This window comes from Larus michahellis, chromosome 2 (assembly GCF_964199755.1).
Source record: "Larus michahellis chromosome 2, bLarMic1.1, whole genome shotgun sequence".
Classification (NCBI taxonomy): Eukaryota; Metazoa; Chordata; class Aves; order Charadriiformes; family Laridae; genus Larus; species Larus michahellis.
In genome coordinates, this window is record NC_133897.1 from 119644995 (window position 1) to 119661423 (window position 16429).

The 16429-nt window shown below is 37.3% G+C and overlaps 1 protein-coding gene across 4 annotated transcripts in view; it reads right to left on the bottom strand.

The window, feature by feature from the left end:
• Positions 1-16429, bottom strand: part of SS18 (SS18 subunit of BAF chromatin remodeling complex) — a 43429-nt gene that overhangs the window by 22309 nt on the left and 4691 nt on the right. For all 4 annotated transcript variants that reach the window (XM_074576874.1, XM_074576873.1, XM_074576876.1 and 1 more), the window contains one exon: positions 2662-2815. In XM_074576874.1, coding sequence (XP_074432975.1) covers positions 2662-2815 — 154 coding nt within the window. The remainder of the gene's footprint in view (positions 1-2661; positions 2816-16429) is intronic.

Sequence of the window (16429 nt, forward strand, 5' to 3'; positions counted from 1 at the left end):
AGAAAGGTGACCTACCAGTTCCAGGACAGAGGTCAGAGAACCCTACGGCAAATCTTACCTTTCTACTTTCTACATATGATAAAACAAGCTCAAGAAATCGGGAAGATAACCTGCCACCAGCACAACCCAGTTCATCATCTCCTTCCAAATCCAGGCTATCCTTACTTTGCATCACACAAACTCTCAGTTAATGTAACTCTTCAGACAGTAATTTTTCCAGGTAAAAGCCATAATTCATCACAGGTACAGACAATACTCAATTCCACCACAGGCTGGAAAAGGTTTGTTGTAACTGTCTTCACTAGTAAGAGGATACAGACACTCATTTATCAGGGGATGCAATTAAGGGCCTCAGCAGCACTTCAGGTCCTTTATTAACCAGAACACAAGTATAAGAAAAATCATCCTTTGCCCTTTAGGCAATGGGAGAGCAGAACTTTAAATCAACTTGTGCCCTGACCATCACTAGGCTGTTCTTTTAATCCTCTCATCAACCCTTCCACCCATAGTCAGTCATGTGGAAGCCCCTGCTCAGATAAGGCCTTCCAGAAATCCTTAGCTGGTATTTTTAAGAGCCTGCATCTTATTTCTTCCAGACTGGTCAACTTATGTCTGTTGACCCTGGCCTCTTGGTTTGCACCTTAGTGACTTTATTCCTTTTGGACAGATCATCTCTTCAGATATTTAAGGTTTTGCATCTGGCTTGTATTACAAAGTGTCTACGTAACTTTAGAGCAAGTGCCCTATAAACAGAAAGCAAATGCACGCACTGCAGAAATGATTACGAATACATGCCTATGAAATACACAAAGGCTTGCATACAAGCAAACTAGCAAACACTTAAAGAAAACAATCATTCAGCTATCCACTTAACAAGATGATTCTGTTTCCCCTTCTCCAATGCCTAACTATGAAATGATTTTAGCATGCCTTTCTGATATTAAAGATGCCCTCATCTTAAGCTGTTTATCTTCACATCCTCAGAGACAACCTTAAACAGAGAAGGGAAGGAACAGACATTCAAAAAGAGGGAGTACGTTGGAAGAAAGGCTAAATTAAAGCTTAGTGGGAAACTGCATTTAAGTATCTGTCTAGGTGAATACCAAAACAAACCTATTTACCTATCACATATTTTCATAAGAGCTCTTTTCTTATTCTATCTAATTACAAAATATGTATGTTTAAGGAGTGACTTTTCTCCCCTGTGGCTCTGCAGTGAAGTCATTATGCTCACATTGTGACTTGGTAATCCTTCTCCTTGGAAAAGATCATTATAATAACAATAATATGATTACACTAGAGGGTCAAAGAGACTGATTTGTGAGAGGCAATGCTATTCTCCATGGGAGCTGATGGATCTTAGATGGATAGACGACTCCACAACCAGAATATCTCTGCCCTACTTAGGGAGCAGCATATATTGCTCTTTCCACTTCCAAATGCAAACCATGACCAACACACGTATGATGAAACTAACTTCTTCTCTAGATCTTTTATTACACTTCCTACACACAACCTCTGGAGGCTATTCAGCTACTCTTCTCAGAAAAGCTGTCGCTAACACCATCAGGTCCATTTTATCAGGATTTGCACAGAAATTAGAGACCACAGAAATCATTATTATATTAAGCTCTGCACAGTTATTTACTGTGTTTGTGGTCGTGGAGCTTATCTTTGTGACCATTGAGAGATGAATTTTCAAAGATTCTTTGACAGCAGTTTCTTTTCTTGGAAGAATCAATACCTTGAAGAGCTTTTGTATGAAAAGTTCCTCCATACAAAACAATGAAGGGGTCCTGAACAAAAGCAATCCTGGGAATGCAATTTTAAGCTGAAAGCCAATTCACATGAAATAGGCAGTATGACTTTATGAGAAGAAATTCTAGAAAACAGCCTCTATATAAAGAAGCAGGCTTTTCCAGGGCCTACTCCATTCTGATCTGACTGCTAAAGGGAATAGTTACCCCTAAGCCAGTACTGGTAGGCACAATGCGGAATTTTATCATCTTGTTTCACTGCTTTGTTTCTGAATTCCCAAGCACTTTTCTTTTTATTACAAAACAGGATGGCATAAAAACTGACTTAAAATTTACACCTAGAACAATAATCTGGAGGCCATTTCTTTACAAATCCCTTACGATTCAACACATCTTCAATAATAAAGAACACAGAGGATTAGTGGAAGCTGGATCACTTTCTGTATAAAAGAGGTTTTTATATTATTATTTTTTTTTAACATTTACCCACATTTTAAACATCCCCTTTAAGATGTATCTATTTTATTCTTATCTAATTATTTAACTACGATGATTTCACATTATCTTTTTATGGAAGGATTTGTGTTCACTCAGCCACAGGCCAATACCTTTCCCCAATAAGCCTTCTAAAGCCAGCTGTACTGCATGGTTTCAAACAGACTAAATTTAGCCAGTTCTGTTCATCAGAGGAATGCTGTGTGTCAGCTACATCAAAGCCCAAGGGCAGCCTGATAAACACTGAATACAGGTCACGTAGCTCTGTAGCTAACAAACTCTAAGAGAGCTTGTACTCGGGGGCATTCAAAGCAGTTTTGTCATCAACAATCTAGTATCCCCTGAGCCCCCATGTCGTTTCGGTTGCCAGGCAACGCTGGTGTTAATGTCTTAGAGGAGAAAAACTTACCAGGCATCTGGCCGTTCATCTGGTTCTGCATGTGTGGTGCAGGAGGGCCCCCACCTACCATACCATCTGAAGACATGTTGTGGGAGCGCGGTGGTGGGGGAGGGCCGCTCTGACTCATCCCGCCTGGACCCATAGGCATATTCTGTGTGGGTGGCTGAAAGGAGACAGTTTAGTCAAACACGAGAAGCAGTTAGTCTGACAAATATACTATGTGTACATATGGTACAGCAGTTGCCTATATTGTTCAGCGGGGTATGAAAGAAAGCACCGGAACGCATTTCTTGCTCCTTCTGAGACGCTTAACTCCTCCCAATATTAATTTCGGCAAAACATTTAATCTTTCAATCAATTTTACATGAGGTATTACGTGCAGACAACACCACAGCACCTTCAAGCACCGCTTTAAAATGAAAAAAATACAAATCAATCCCTCATTAAAAAATTATATCTGAACAGTTTAAGATTGCTGGAGTGGTTCCCTCACACACACGCAAAAGCTTTCCTTCAAAGCAACATTTGGGGAACGGGAAAAGAACTCCTCCATTATAACTCTCTCACATCAACAATTTGTTGCCGTTAACAGACCTTGCACCGGGACAAAACAGGTACAGCAAGAGATAAAAGCCTCTCAATGCTCGTAGAGGAGCAAAAAATTTGCACCTGGGTGTGGTAAAGCATTTGCTATCTCTTCCCCCCTCTCCCCCGAAGCGCTGAAGGCCTAGTTCGTAATTCCGTGCCAAACACCCCCTACAGACTGGAAGCACATTACTGCTGGCCTCCAAAGGTCCAGAGACAGCTGCCTAGAAAGGATGTTTTTGGCAAATTTCCTAATGAAATTGTGAGGAAAATAACTGAATAACCTTGAGAGTTCAAAGAGGGAGAGCAAGGAAAACAGTAAGTACAAAGGGGAATTTACTATAGGTTCTACTCAGGGCAATGTAAGGAGATGCAGAAACTGCTAGTAGCCAGCTCGTTTTCCTATTAAAAACACCTGTGAGACTGTACGATCCTCCTCACATACCTTAGCCAAATGCTTTCAGGGAAACAAAAAAAAAAATCATCTCTGGGAGAGCGAACACCTCAGTCGCTGGCTTTTGCAGACCCTCTCTGAAAGGCCGTAACTTCATGCAAAACCTGTCCTGTGAGACAACCACGTGTGTATTTTTCAACACTTCACAGAAACAACCAAGCAGGTGATCCCTAAGTTCCTGCCCAACCCAGTCCCCCTTAACATCTACAACTACTCATCAAGAGTTTCACAAAAGATACGACATAATACAGTAGAAAAGTGTAAGTCTTTCCAAACGAGCGTAAGGTGGGACGAGTGTAAAGCCCTTTCTGGCCTTGGAGAAGGCAACACCAGGGTAATACAGACACACATGCATTTGCTTGCCAGGGGGACAGGAGGAACAGTACTAATTTATTTTCTCAAAATTTCTTTAAATACATCAAAAGCATGTATTATTTTCCCTGCAATATTTAAAAAAATTCCTCAAGAAATTAGTGAAGAGCTTTTTTAGCAGTAGGAAGGAAGGAGATGAAGGAAAAGGCAAGCAAGTAGACGGCTTCTCTTACTAAATTTCTTTCATTCCTCCACAATGAGGAATTACACAAAGAATAACCTTTTATAAGCAAGTTTATTCCTCATCCTATAGCAGAAGTGGTAGATGGTGGAAAAGGCAAGAGTGAGAAGCATCTCTTCTCTCTGAACAGTGCGAGTGGAATGCTGCTCCGTTTTGCTTGATCCTCCTCCATTACTAAGCAACCAAAGCAAGGACACCTCAGCAAAGTCTTCCTTCCCTTCACCTTTGGAAGCCCACTATCATCCTACTTTTGCATCTAACAGAAATCATCTAAAACTGATGTAAAGAGAAATAAACAAACCAAAAACCCCAAAGAGACTATTTTTAATTTTTATTTAGAAAGTAATTTTTGGAATACCAGCAAAACCAACACACTTGGTTTCTCCACATGAGCAGCTAGAGCTCAGAGCATTACAACAGTCCCACATCAGCAAACAAAGCAAAGCCAAAAACCATCCAAGTTTAAATGTTTTCAGAATTAAAATGAACTTCTTGGATTCCACATATAAATCATTAGTAAACTCACTGTTCACACAACATACTGATAATGGAAAATACTATAAAGTACTGAAAAATTTTAGATCATACATAGGTTTTAGCTATCCTGCAGGTGTTACTGCACAAACATGGGCATACCCTTATGCATGGAAAGATGGACAAAAAAACCTCCAAAGATTATTTGAGACAAAACTATATATTCCAACTCTGAAATTTATTCTGGAAGTTTTCAAAACATCCATTGTTTGACATTAAGACATACGCTGCAATTATTAAAAAAAAACAAACAGTGTTGAGAGTGCAAACATTCAAGGACAGGAAAAAAAAAGTATTAAGGATTTAAAAAAATCCCATTAGATACAAAAACCTGCAAGAGACTTCACAAACCACGGGGAATTGAGAGAACTGAGGGAGTAATTAAAAACACCCAGAAAGGTACTACCAGGAAATAATTTAGCAAGAGCAGCTTCTGGATATGGAAAAAGCCCAAAGACCTGTGTGAATCCATTTCAGATTCTTAAAAATAATGCACGAAAAAGGTCCATGTTGAAAACAAATTCAATCTTTCATTAAAATAAACTACCCCATAAGATGACTAGAAGGTAGGTGAACACTGTACCTCTTTTTATAAAAAATAGTAAGATCAATTCTAAGAATCATAAATCTGTGAGCCTTGCTCCCCAAGCTACAAGTAAACTGATGAATGTAATTAGAGTACTTGAAAACTCCAAGGATGATAAAGCTAAAGATGAGTTAGTAGAGTGTCAATATAAGGAAGTCATATCTTTCTAATCTATTAGAAATTTTCAAATATATAAATTAAACCACTTAGCTGCATATTTAATAAAAACTTCTTTATACAAGTTTTTTGACAAAACTTTTGGGAAAATATGTTGTTCAGGGGTATACACTTTCACTGATCAGAAACTGCCCAAAGGGAAGAAATAGAAAATAACCTTACATGAAGTTCAGAAAATAAAGGAACATATAGAGGTCCCCTGAAAGTATTTGTTAGTACATGTCAACATTTGAAGACGTAACATTAATTACTGAAAACTGAAGAAGAAAAAATAAGCAGAGTGGTGCCAGGTGAAATTCAACATGGCTAAATATACAGCAATTACACTGAACGTTGAACCGCTCTTTCTTCAGAAAGAAGAAACTTCTATTGCAACTTACACATAAAAAAAAAAATTGAACATCACACAGACAGTTTGGTGGAAAAAAATTAAAAAAAACCATAAAAAATATTCAAAATACCCATGTTCCCTTTCTGATTACCTGCAGTACTTGGATATATCAAAAGGGAGGTACAATATCCAAGAAAAAAAAAAATGCCATGGTATTTGTGATCATGATACATGTTCAGTTTGAGGAAAGGAATCACAGAAAGATACTGTAAAATCAGAAGGATTCCAAAGACAAGCAACCAATGATTCAAGACTTTGAATGTCTTTCATCTGAAATAAATCAAAAAGGACAGATTTTATTTTTTTTTTAAACATTGAAAGGAAATGAACATAAGAGGATATGACAGAAATACAATTTAATGTATGATACATACAAAAAGTAGATCATCCAATTTATGCTTTAACAACAAAGGAAACCCCAGGAGAATAGTCAATAAATTGAGGAATCACATTAAACATACAAGACACCACATAAATCACATAAACGTGAGGAATTCATCAACGTGAGACACTAGAAGAAAGTTTAAGTAAGATTCAGAGATAATCACACATACATATGCACAATCAAAACAATTATATTATATAGGATTTTTTAGAAGTGTTATAAGCCTCCATGTCAGGGTCATAAACCCATCACTATCTGATAGTAATTACAAAGAAATGTCTCCTGCAGATATAATTACTCCCTAGTGAAATTCCTCCAGAGTACACTGGCTGCAGTCGGAAGAAAACAAGAAAAAAATATTTTCAAATGGCAATTTTCCTATTTCTATCAGAGTTGATCCAGGCTTTTACAGGTGACAAATTTGTTTTAAATCATCTTGAATTAAAAAACAAAACAAAGAAAAAAAACCCCTATAGAACCTGGGTCATTTAACTTTTTTTGTTCTTTACAGAAGTTAAGGAAATTGACTACCTCCAGTAACATGCACTATGCATGATAAAGACCTTCTAAAATACAAAATGACTACACGGTGTTCAAAAGCCAGATAATAAGAAAAGGAAAAAGAACCCCCCCCAACCTTTGTGACGGGAAACTTACCCACCATGAACCCTACCCATTCAGCCTAGAGAAGGGTGAACTGACATCCAAATGTAGTTAGGTTAACAGAACCAAAGGAAAGCCTACTTTCCTCTTTCTGCTGGATGACTGACAGAAAGGAATGGAAATTAAAAATCACTGCTGATTTTATTCTAATTGTAAAGTAGAAAATACTAAATATTTTACTATCAGTAAAAAGTATATTAAAGAATTAGAAGTAAGATGTCAGACATGGCTTCAGTTGCTAAATGCTAATTTTTGGCTCACTTAACCCAACACACAGATTACAATTTATAGCCGCTATAAGCATTTAAAATTTATCAGAGCATGGAGGAAAACAAACAAACAAACTTATTTTGTCCAGCTCTGGAAAACTGAACTGGAAAGAGACTGAAACTGACCTGCAGTTGTAACCAAAAAGAGACAAGAAAAAAACCCATTAAATTTTAACTGACAACTTTCAGCAAACAAAATCCTACTAAACTCAAAAGTTATTTGAAAGCATACACTTAAAATAATAGTCAAACTGCATACTTTTTTTAGAAGATTTTCTTTTAAATAATAAATTAGATAAAATGAAGACAGCAAACAATAAAAGCTGCCATGGTGCAATTGTACACCTGGAACTTTCATCTATCATCTCTTATCTGCCCTATCAGATTTTTCTTACCATCAATAGCAGGTTGAAAGATTTGTTTATGGAACATTTATTCTTATAAAAACTGAGGTGGAATACCAACTCAGTCATCAATAAAATGTAAGAGACAGGAAATACTATTAAGTACACTAACACACAGTATTGCTAATCAATACAAATAGCAACAGATATTTAAAATACACGATCAAAAATACAATTTTCTTGAAAATCTCCCAGAGTAACAATTAAAAGCTACGTGGAACACAAACATAAAAGCCTTCTGATCTTTCTAAGAGAAGCTCTAATGCAGGATTTAATCAGTCATCTTTGTTTTCAGTTCTCAAATACCATTTTCTGCAAAGCAAAATATCCCATCCCAGGAGGTACCCTGCCCTGCGAATATCACATTGCTAATATCACAGCACCTGTCCCAGTCTCAGAGAACAGTACTCTGTTGATAAGTGGTGATGGCACCTGCAGAGTACTTACTGAGGTGTCAGACTGGGAAATAAGATCATAAAGGAATACATTTTTGAGATTTGAAAGAGGCAAGATTTATTTAACTGGGTTATGCTCTTCTTCTACAAGGTGCAGAGTATTCTAGTACTGCGAGTACCTTAAAAGAAAAAATAACAAACCTACGTCAGTTCTCAGCAAGTGTAATATTTGGGGGTAGGGAGGATTTCTACATGAAAAGCATTTACAATTGTGTCTAAATAGTGAAGTTAATTACATTTGTAATTTGTGTTCTCTCCGTTGGAGTACTAGTTGTGACACTAGCAGTAAGGAATTCTAAACTTAGAATGACAACCAGTTTCTAAATCTCGATTTACTTTGGTATCCTCAATAATCAGACTTAATATTTGTATAAAAAAAAAAAAAAGAGTTAAAATAGCGCATAATGGAATACTTAAACACTTTGCTTAAACAGGAATCTTTAACTGTTTCAAACCGCATGTATCACTGCATAAAGATATTCCACTGTACAAATATTCTTTAGCATCTTTTAAACAACCAGAAAATTTAACCCTAAAATACTTAACATCCATGTAGCAATAGCTCTTTTGATACTTAAAAGATAAACACACAAAATTCTTACCTCTATATAACTAGAAATTATTTAAATCGAAAGTATGAATTCAGATGGTTTTATTTTAAATGACCAGGAATAAGTTAACTACGGACATTAATTTGGGGAACACTGAGCTATAGAAACAAGACAACTTCAGAGGTACTCCGTAATTCCCCCCATAAAATGCAGTTCCTATCTGTCCTCAAAAAACAGGAGCTTCCTGCTCCACAGCTGTTTACCTCCTGCCTCTTTGGCTTTTAAGATGGTTTAATGCCTGGTCCAATATGTACAGCTTTTGCTTGCATATAGCAACCAAAGAGAATACTTCCACTTCTATTTCAGCTAGAAGGTCTTACATAAACTCAATTAAAGGAGAAAGAATCCTGCAGAACTCTCAGAGTATTTCACTGGGGAAAGAGCAAAATCATAGAGGCAAAAGGATTCGGTACCTCTGTTACCAGACTGCCTGGTGCAGCTCTCAGCAAACTGCTTGGGGTTGAAAGAGGTATTTATTGTGCAGATACTGTACTACAGAGAGGCAAATCACACCTTCAAGTATGAAAGAATTACACTTTAGAGCATACTTCTGATTCAAATCGGCTGCTATTTTTACTGATTTCTAAGTCAGACACAGAAGTTAGCAGGCAACAGAAGTAGTTTTTTGTGTACGGTGCACTAGCTCCCCATGTGGACACACCTGATTAGCAATACATGCAAAGTAGCTGACAGAAGGTAGAGTGATCCTCTTATTTAAAGTGGAGTACATTAGCGTTCTATGAATTCACTCCTAACATGCTAACAACTTAAATTCCCGTATTCTGATTATTTTTATTTTTAGTGGAATTGCTGGCTTATGAAGCTCCCTCCAGCGGCCCTCCGTTTCCTAATACTACCCTTTCAGTTGTGCCAACACGGCCATTTACATAGCCCTCCAGTTAATCTGAACTAATCCAGCATGAAAATATCCCCCTTTCCACCTAATTAATCTGGACTGATTCTCCAGATTGGTTCATCATACAACAACTTCAAAACATCAGAGCAGAACTGCAGCTGACAAAGAGTACGGCTCTGGTTATGTCAGCATAACCACTCCCATCAAAAGGAACAGCCAAACTTCTTTCCAACATTTAAAAGCCTCTCTGGAACAAAATGAACAACGTGGAAAAGCAATTTTTATTATAAGACCATGGATAAACTGAGGATCCACAATCTGAAAATTATTTTAAAAATGCAGCATACCCAATTCTTTTTTCCTAAAACACAACAACACTATTAGCCCCAAAAGATGCATATCAACACAGGGACTGGTGGTGTTGCAGAGATTCTATGAATAGGCTAGGGGAGAAACAACTCACAAAACATAAATCACAGCAAATTTGGTTGTATTTCATTTAAGTCTTCTAAAAAGCTTTTAGTACTGAAAATTTTACAAGATTTCCTCCCATAATGAGCAGATTTTCAGTTTCCTGGTAGAATTGAGGAACGTGCTCTTTCATGCTCCACCAAAAAAAAATAAAATTAAAAAAAAATAATATATATATAAAAGTAGCTATTTGTAAAACTAGTTCTCTTTTGGTTAATATCTCATAACCACGTTTTTACATACAGTGAACACATAGGCAATCAGAGTGTTCACTTAGAGGTCCGAAGTCAAACATCCAAAGCCCTAAAGAAAGAAAATGGATACAGATGATCATGTGCTGGCCTTGGAGCAAACACAATTAAGACACTCAACCTCTCTGTAAGCACTTATACCACTAAATCATAATGCATTGCTTTTAGGACTGGTTATTGCAGTCACACCCTAAGAACTAGGCTACTGACAGCAATAAAGAATTAAATCTCATCTCTTAACAGACCTGTAATACCGCAGAACTTCAGGAAAAGTCTTGTTTACCATGTTATTCAAAGCACTGAGTCTCTGAGATCACTCACACACAGTGGCAACGCTGAATTCTTAGAATAACGTGGTACTACAATGTAAACCTAAATATTCTAAAGATGTTTCTCATCTTTAGTGACAAAGTCTAACCAACTATGGGCTACAGACTATTACCAAAGGAGGCTTACTCCATGTGTTTCTTGCTCACAAAACACAGGAAATATTTTTTGCTATGCAAAATCAACATAGAAAATAAAAAGGTAGAGTATGAGCAGTTGGAGGAAGAAATAAAATAAGAAATTACGTTCTTCAGGGAGGATGCAAGGACAAATAGATTAGCTTTTATCAATTATGGATTTTCACTAGCTTGATCGTTTCTAATAATGGTACAGGAATGTGAAGCTTGATTTCTTTTACCCATCCCAACCACACTGGCTCCACTTGCCCCTCATTTGAAGATCAGCAGGCAAGTTGCTCTTTTGGGTAAGTTACTCTAATGTGAAACTCCACACCAAACAGAAGCATTCAAATTTCTTGCTTTAAAGAACACAATCACTGTTAGCGTCATCGCCTAGAAATCCTCCTCAGGGTGTACTTGCATAATATGGTGGGTATGAATGCAACATCTTTCCTTCCTTTCTCAAAAAATCTGCTGCCTAATGTTTCTCTTTTAAAACTTAGAAATTATCATGATTTTTGAAAACTGTTTAACAAACATTTAATCAGACTAATTATTCTCCAAAATCCAAGCTCCACTTCTAACTAATAGCTCACTTGCCTCTTGACAGGAAACATTCAGCCTTTATTTTGCTCTGTTCTCTATTCAGTTTACAAGTAGTTGAACTTGAATTTGGCACGGACTTGCGTTCTGAAAGGCTAATGCAGAGTAATACACCATACTGCTTTGTGTATCTGCTTTAAAACTAATTTAATTCAACACAATACCATTCAATATATACTGAATTAAGCCAGGGGTTTAAAGACCTACACCAGCTGTGATCAGCAAGAAAGCAGATACCACTAACAGATATTCTGCTATACTAGCCGGTATCAGACTTTTCAAAGCCTTTGGTACATCAGTGGACAAGAATTTTATTAATTTAAGATTTCTCTCATCTTCAGTCACAGGAGTTTTATCTGCAAGTTTTATTTTAAGCTGTTAAAACTGAGCCACATTTGTCTTTTCTTGATGTCATCTTTCTTTTTAAAGAAAAAAAAAACAACAAACAAAACAGTATCAAGATAATTTGATTAACATAAATATTTTAGACGAGTTTCACATTCAGAATAAAGGCTAGTAAAAAAGCCGAGTGCACTGTTCAGTTCCTAAGACTCTGAATTGTTCGTACAAACTAATCACATCACAAGTACATTAAAGCCAGACTAAACATTACCCTTCTGAAAAGTACTGAGGTGTATTTAAGATCATAGGAGACTTTCCACTGATTGAGTAAAACCATTCTTACATTTAAGACTCCTATTTAGCCACCTGAACTCTGCAGCTTTAAAAAAAAACAAACAACACAACAAACCCAAACACACACAAAACCCCAAAACCAAACAAAACAAATGTCTTCCAGTAAGGAACCTGAGGAAGAAGTTTTAGTCAGGCATTAGTAATGATGTCTAATGGTTCTACCTCTTGAAGCAGTTTCTTTGGAAGTAGCCAGCATGTCAGTGTTTGCTGATGTTAAGTGTCCGTAAAAAGCAATCACCGTTTTATATAGAAGCGTCTTCTAACTAAAACGGCATGAACTCTGCCCTAATCCGTGAGACAAGTTTGGGAGCAGAATAGATTAAGGGACTTCCCAAGTCCTACAAAAAGCGTTAGTTTTGAGAGAAGTCTCTCAAGCAAGAAAAAATATTTTTATTAATAACTTTATTAATAAGCCTTCCAATAATATGAAATTAAGAAAAATAATTTAGTGAGATGTGCACACTTTTGTACAACTCAGACACAATGAGTTTTCTTGGAAGTCACTTCACGTACACAGTTTAGCTTGCTACTGGAATGAACTGGCACATTCAATATGAAAGAAAACTGCCACATTATAAGTGTGAGTAATAATCATAAGCATTTATTTCCATCACCTTCCTGAAATACACACTGAAATCAAGTGCTCTGCACACTCATAGAAGGCAAATTGCATTATGTAAGAAAAACCCTGGAAAAAAAAATAAATCACTTTTTCTGCATGCAAAAAGCCCCAACAAAACAAGTGTTCCCAATTAAATAACTCCTGCAGACCTCCATATTTGCCTGTTATCGAACAAATGCTAAAATGAAAAGGCTCAAGTAGAGGACAAAAAAATCCCCTCTACTTTTCCCAATACAGTGATGGTTGTGAGTTGTTTTCCCATAAATATTTGGCAAAAGTAAGACATATAGGAACAGGATAATGTCCAGGTCAAAAAGTCTCTTTTCATTCAGCAGTTTGCAATGACTTTTTAATGTCAATAAGACACTCTCTCGCAAGAAAAAGAGAGAAATAAGTCAGGGAGAATAAGATACCTTTTCTGCACTTTGAGATTTAATGTAGTTAGAAACACACACACACACACACACTGCTTCACTACTGCTTTTGGGGGGGTTCTCTTGGAGGTCCCAGTAACCAACTTTAATTCACAGAATGGTCAGGGTTGGAAGGGACCTCTGGAGATCATCTAGTCCAACCCCCCTGCCGAAGCAGGTTCACCTAGAGCAGGTTGCCCAGGAACACATCCAGGCGGATTTTTAATATCTCCAGAGAAGGAGACTCCACCACCTCTCTGGGCAGCCTGTTCCAGTGCTCTGGCACCCTCAAAGTAAAGAAGTTTCTCCTCATGTCGAGATGGAATTTGCCATGTTCCAGTTTGCGCCTGTTGCCCCTTGTCCTGTCACTGGGCACCACTGAAAAGAGTCTGGCCCCATCCTCTTGACACCCGCCCTTTAGATATTTATAAGCATTGATGAGGTCCCCTCTCAGTCTTCCCTTCTCTAGGCTAAACAGACCCACATCTCTCAGCCTTTCCTCATATGAGAGGTGCTCCATTCCCTTGATCATCTTTGTAGCCCTCCACTGGGCTCTCTCTCCAGTAGTTCCCTGTCCTTGAACTGGCGAGCCCAGAACTGGACACAGTTGCATCTTGGCTCTCTACAGTTCAAGGATACTAATTCTTTGCTGTTGCCTCCCTTAAAAGTAGCACCGGTGGAAATCAAAAGAATGCAACAGTCTCGTGTTCCTCACTATTCGAGTCCTTTTTGGAAAGCTAACATATCCCATATGGGGGTGGTAAACAGACTTTCCACTGCTGTCCACGAAAGAGAATATCTGCCATAACTCGCAAAGCGGCAGCAAAAAGTTGCATCAACTTTACATGCAAACTTAGCAACAACTCTCATCCAGCTGGGAATGTCCTTAGTAATGCTGCTGTTCACCTGGCTGAGAAAAGACTGGTTGACACAAGGAGATTAACCTCGCACTTCTTTCGTCTTCCAATGTGAAGGAAAGCCTCTTACCCCAGAAGTCATAATTTAATACTCTACATTTATGATGCATACAAAGACAACAGGAGCTTTGTTATGACATTGGAGTTTCAAAGTCTTTCTTGTTCTATTCACCCACTGCCTGCAATGCCTGCTTCACCTGTTGCACCTTTTCCTCACTTGCAGGCCCTTTATAGAATCATTTCTCTGCATGATACAGTTGGTTCACTATACTTTTGTTTAGTGCAAGATTTATCTTGTTCCCTACAGGCAACACCACACTTTCAGAAAGGATGTACAGTATTTGATCAGAATAGCACATTCTAAAAGATGTGGACAGAGGCACAGAAGCTGACTTTCTTATACTAAAAAATACAACATTTACGTCCAATAGAAAAGACAGGAAGGAGGCAGTAACTACCTCGAGTAATCCCGACAGAAAATGTGAGGGAGAACATACAAGCGTTTTTCCCAGCAGGATGAAGCATCAAGTCTAAGGACTATTGTGAGAGAATACAACGAAGTTATCATCAGGTTCAAGTAATTTTAGCTTATATTAAAAGCTTCAATGAACCTGATTATTTAGCTCTTTTGTTCAGTGTGAATGTTATCTCAACAGCAGCATTCTCTTTTCAACTTCATTTGATCACACAAAACATTTTACAAAAACTAATAGTCAAGTTTTGAAATTTCTTGAGTGTATTTTCCTGATAAAACAAAAACAAGATAAAATTTAAACAAAAAAGAAAGTGTAGTTTACTAGAAGAACAATCTTCCAGATATGAATAGATCATATGGAATCCAACTTCAGAAGCTATTCAGAGTCAAGCCCTCCTAAGTTATATGTGAAACTACTGCAACAGTAATATCATAAATTTCATGTATTTTACTATTAAAAATAGTGGATGTTTACACACACAGTATCTTGCTCCATATTTAACTGTCACCACCCGCAACCCTTGAAATTAGTAAGACTGTTCAACAGCTGACACAGAAGCATGCTGAACAGAAACATAATACTTCGAAGTCAACTTGAGCCTCATCAGCTCTTAAACAGAAAGCCAATAAAGGCAAAGAGTCTGAAGTAGTTTATTTTGCATTGAAAAAAAGCAGTAGCTCACACATTTCCAAATTTTTCTGGCTAGAATTTGTTGTGAAGACAGAAAGAATTTAAATGTTTTTCTAAAAACCCCAACAAAAAGTCGTTTTATCTCATTATGTTACCACATTTCAGGCAAATCATCCCAGAGTTGACTTAGTAGGTCAGAACGTCTACACTTAGGTAAGACTGAACATCTAAACTTCATTTTGTATTTTAGTTTGAAATAAAAACTACGAAGCTACCTTTTTATTCCCCCACCCTCAGCTGTCCAAAGAGGATTCCCCACACCCCAAACAAAACCCACTATGCTGTTGTCTCACTGCTGTGGAATATTCCTCACATTCAAGATCAGAAATGCACTTCAGTCTTGATCTGCAGAAGTCTCTCTCAGCCCTATCTTCATTTTCATTTAAGAAGAAAATGTCATCACATTCAACTTTAAGAACAGGGCTGTTCACCAGGGACTAGGATAAGGTCAAATTCATTTCCAGTTGCCATCAGAACCAGGATATGAATTAAGCCTCCAAAAACATATTAGTTGAGTAATACACACAGCCCTCTTAAAGGTTTCTTTCCCTCCCGCTCAGCTACAAGGATGGATTTATAAAAAGAGAAGCCTCTACAGGCACAACAGGTTGGACGTAATGAAGTACTGTTTCTATAGTCCTCTAGGTACCAACTTGAAAGGATGCTTTGCTAGTAGCAATGACTGGAGAACACTTCTCCAGAGACCAAAGAGAAAGTAATTCAATTTCAGTTGGTGAAAACTAGTATCTAAGAATGACTGTTTTATAGACATTCTTTTAAGCTTCATATTACAGAAATGAATCAAGACTGTATTAATTCAAGAAAAGTCTTACTACCAAAAAACAAAGAACTTCCTTGTGTTACTCACAATGAACTCCCCAAGCTTTCTGATTAACACAAAAAGCAAACAGCAAGCTATTGTGATGTTTGTTGTATCTTTCCTTACTGCTCCGTAAAAAATGGAAAGGGGGAAAAATTGGAGGTATCTTATACAATAAAGAGTTCAGGAATACAGACTCAGAAAATTCCAGCTTAAAAAAAAAAAAGACAGCAAGTATTATCTGAGAAATGCTTCATTTGTAAAGTGATGCAGTGTTTCAAGTTAAGCTTGCATGACTTTATTTCTTGCGTATTATCATTATTCACCTTAAAAAAAGGTTACTTTCTAATACAGGAGAGAGGCAAAGAATTTAAGAGACTCACCTAGAGTTGAGAAAAGCAGACAAAGATTTACCCAACCTCATTCCACTGAGGCAAAAAATAATAAAA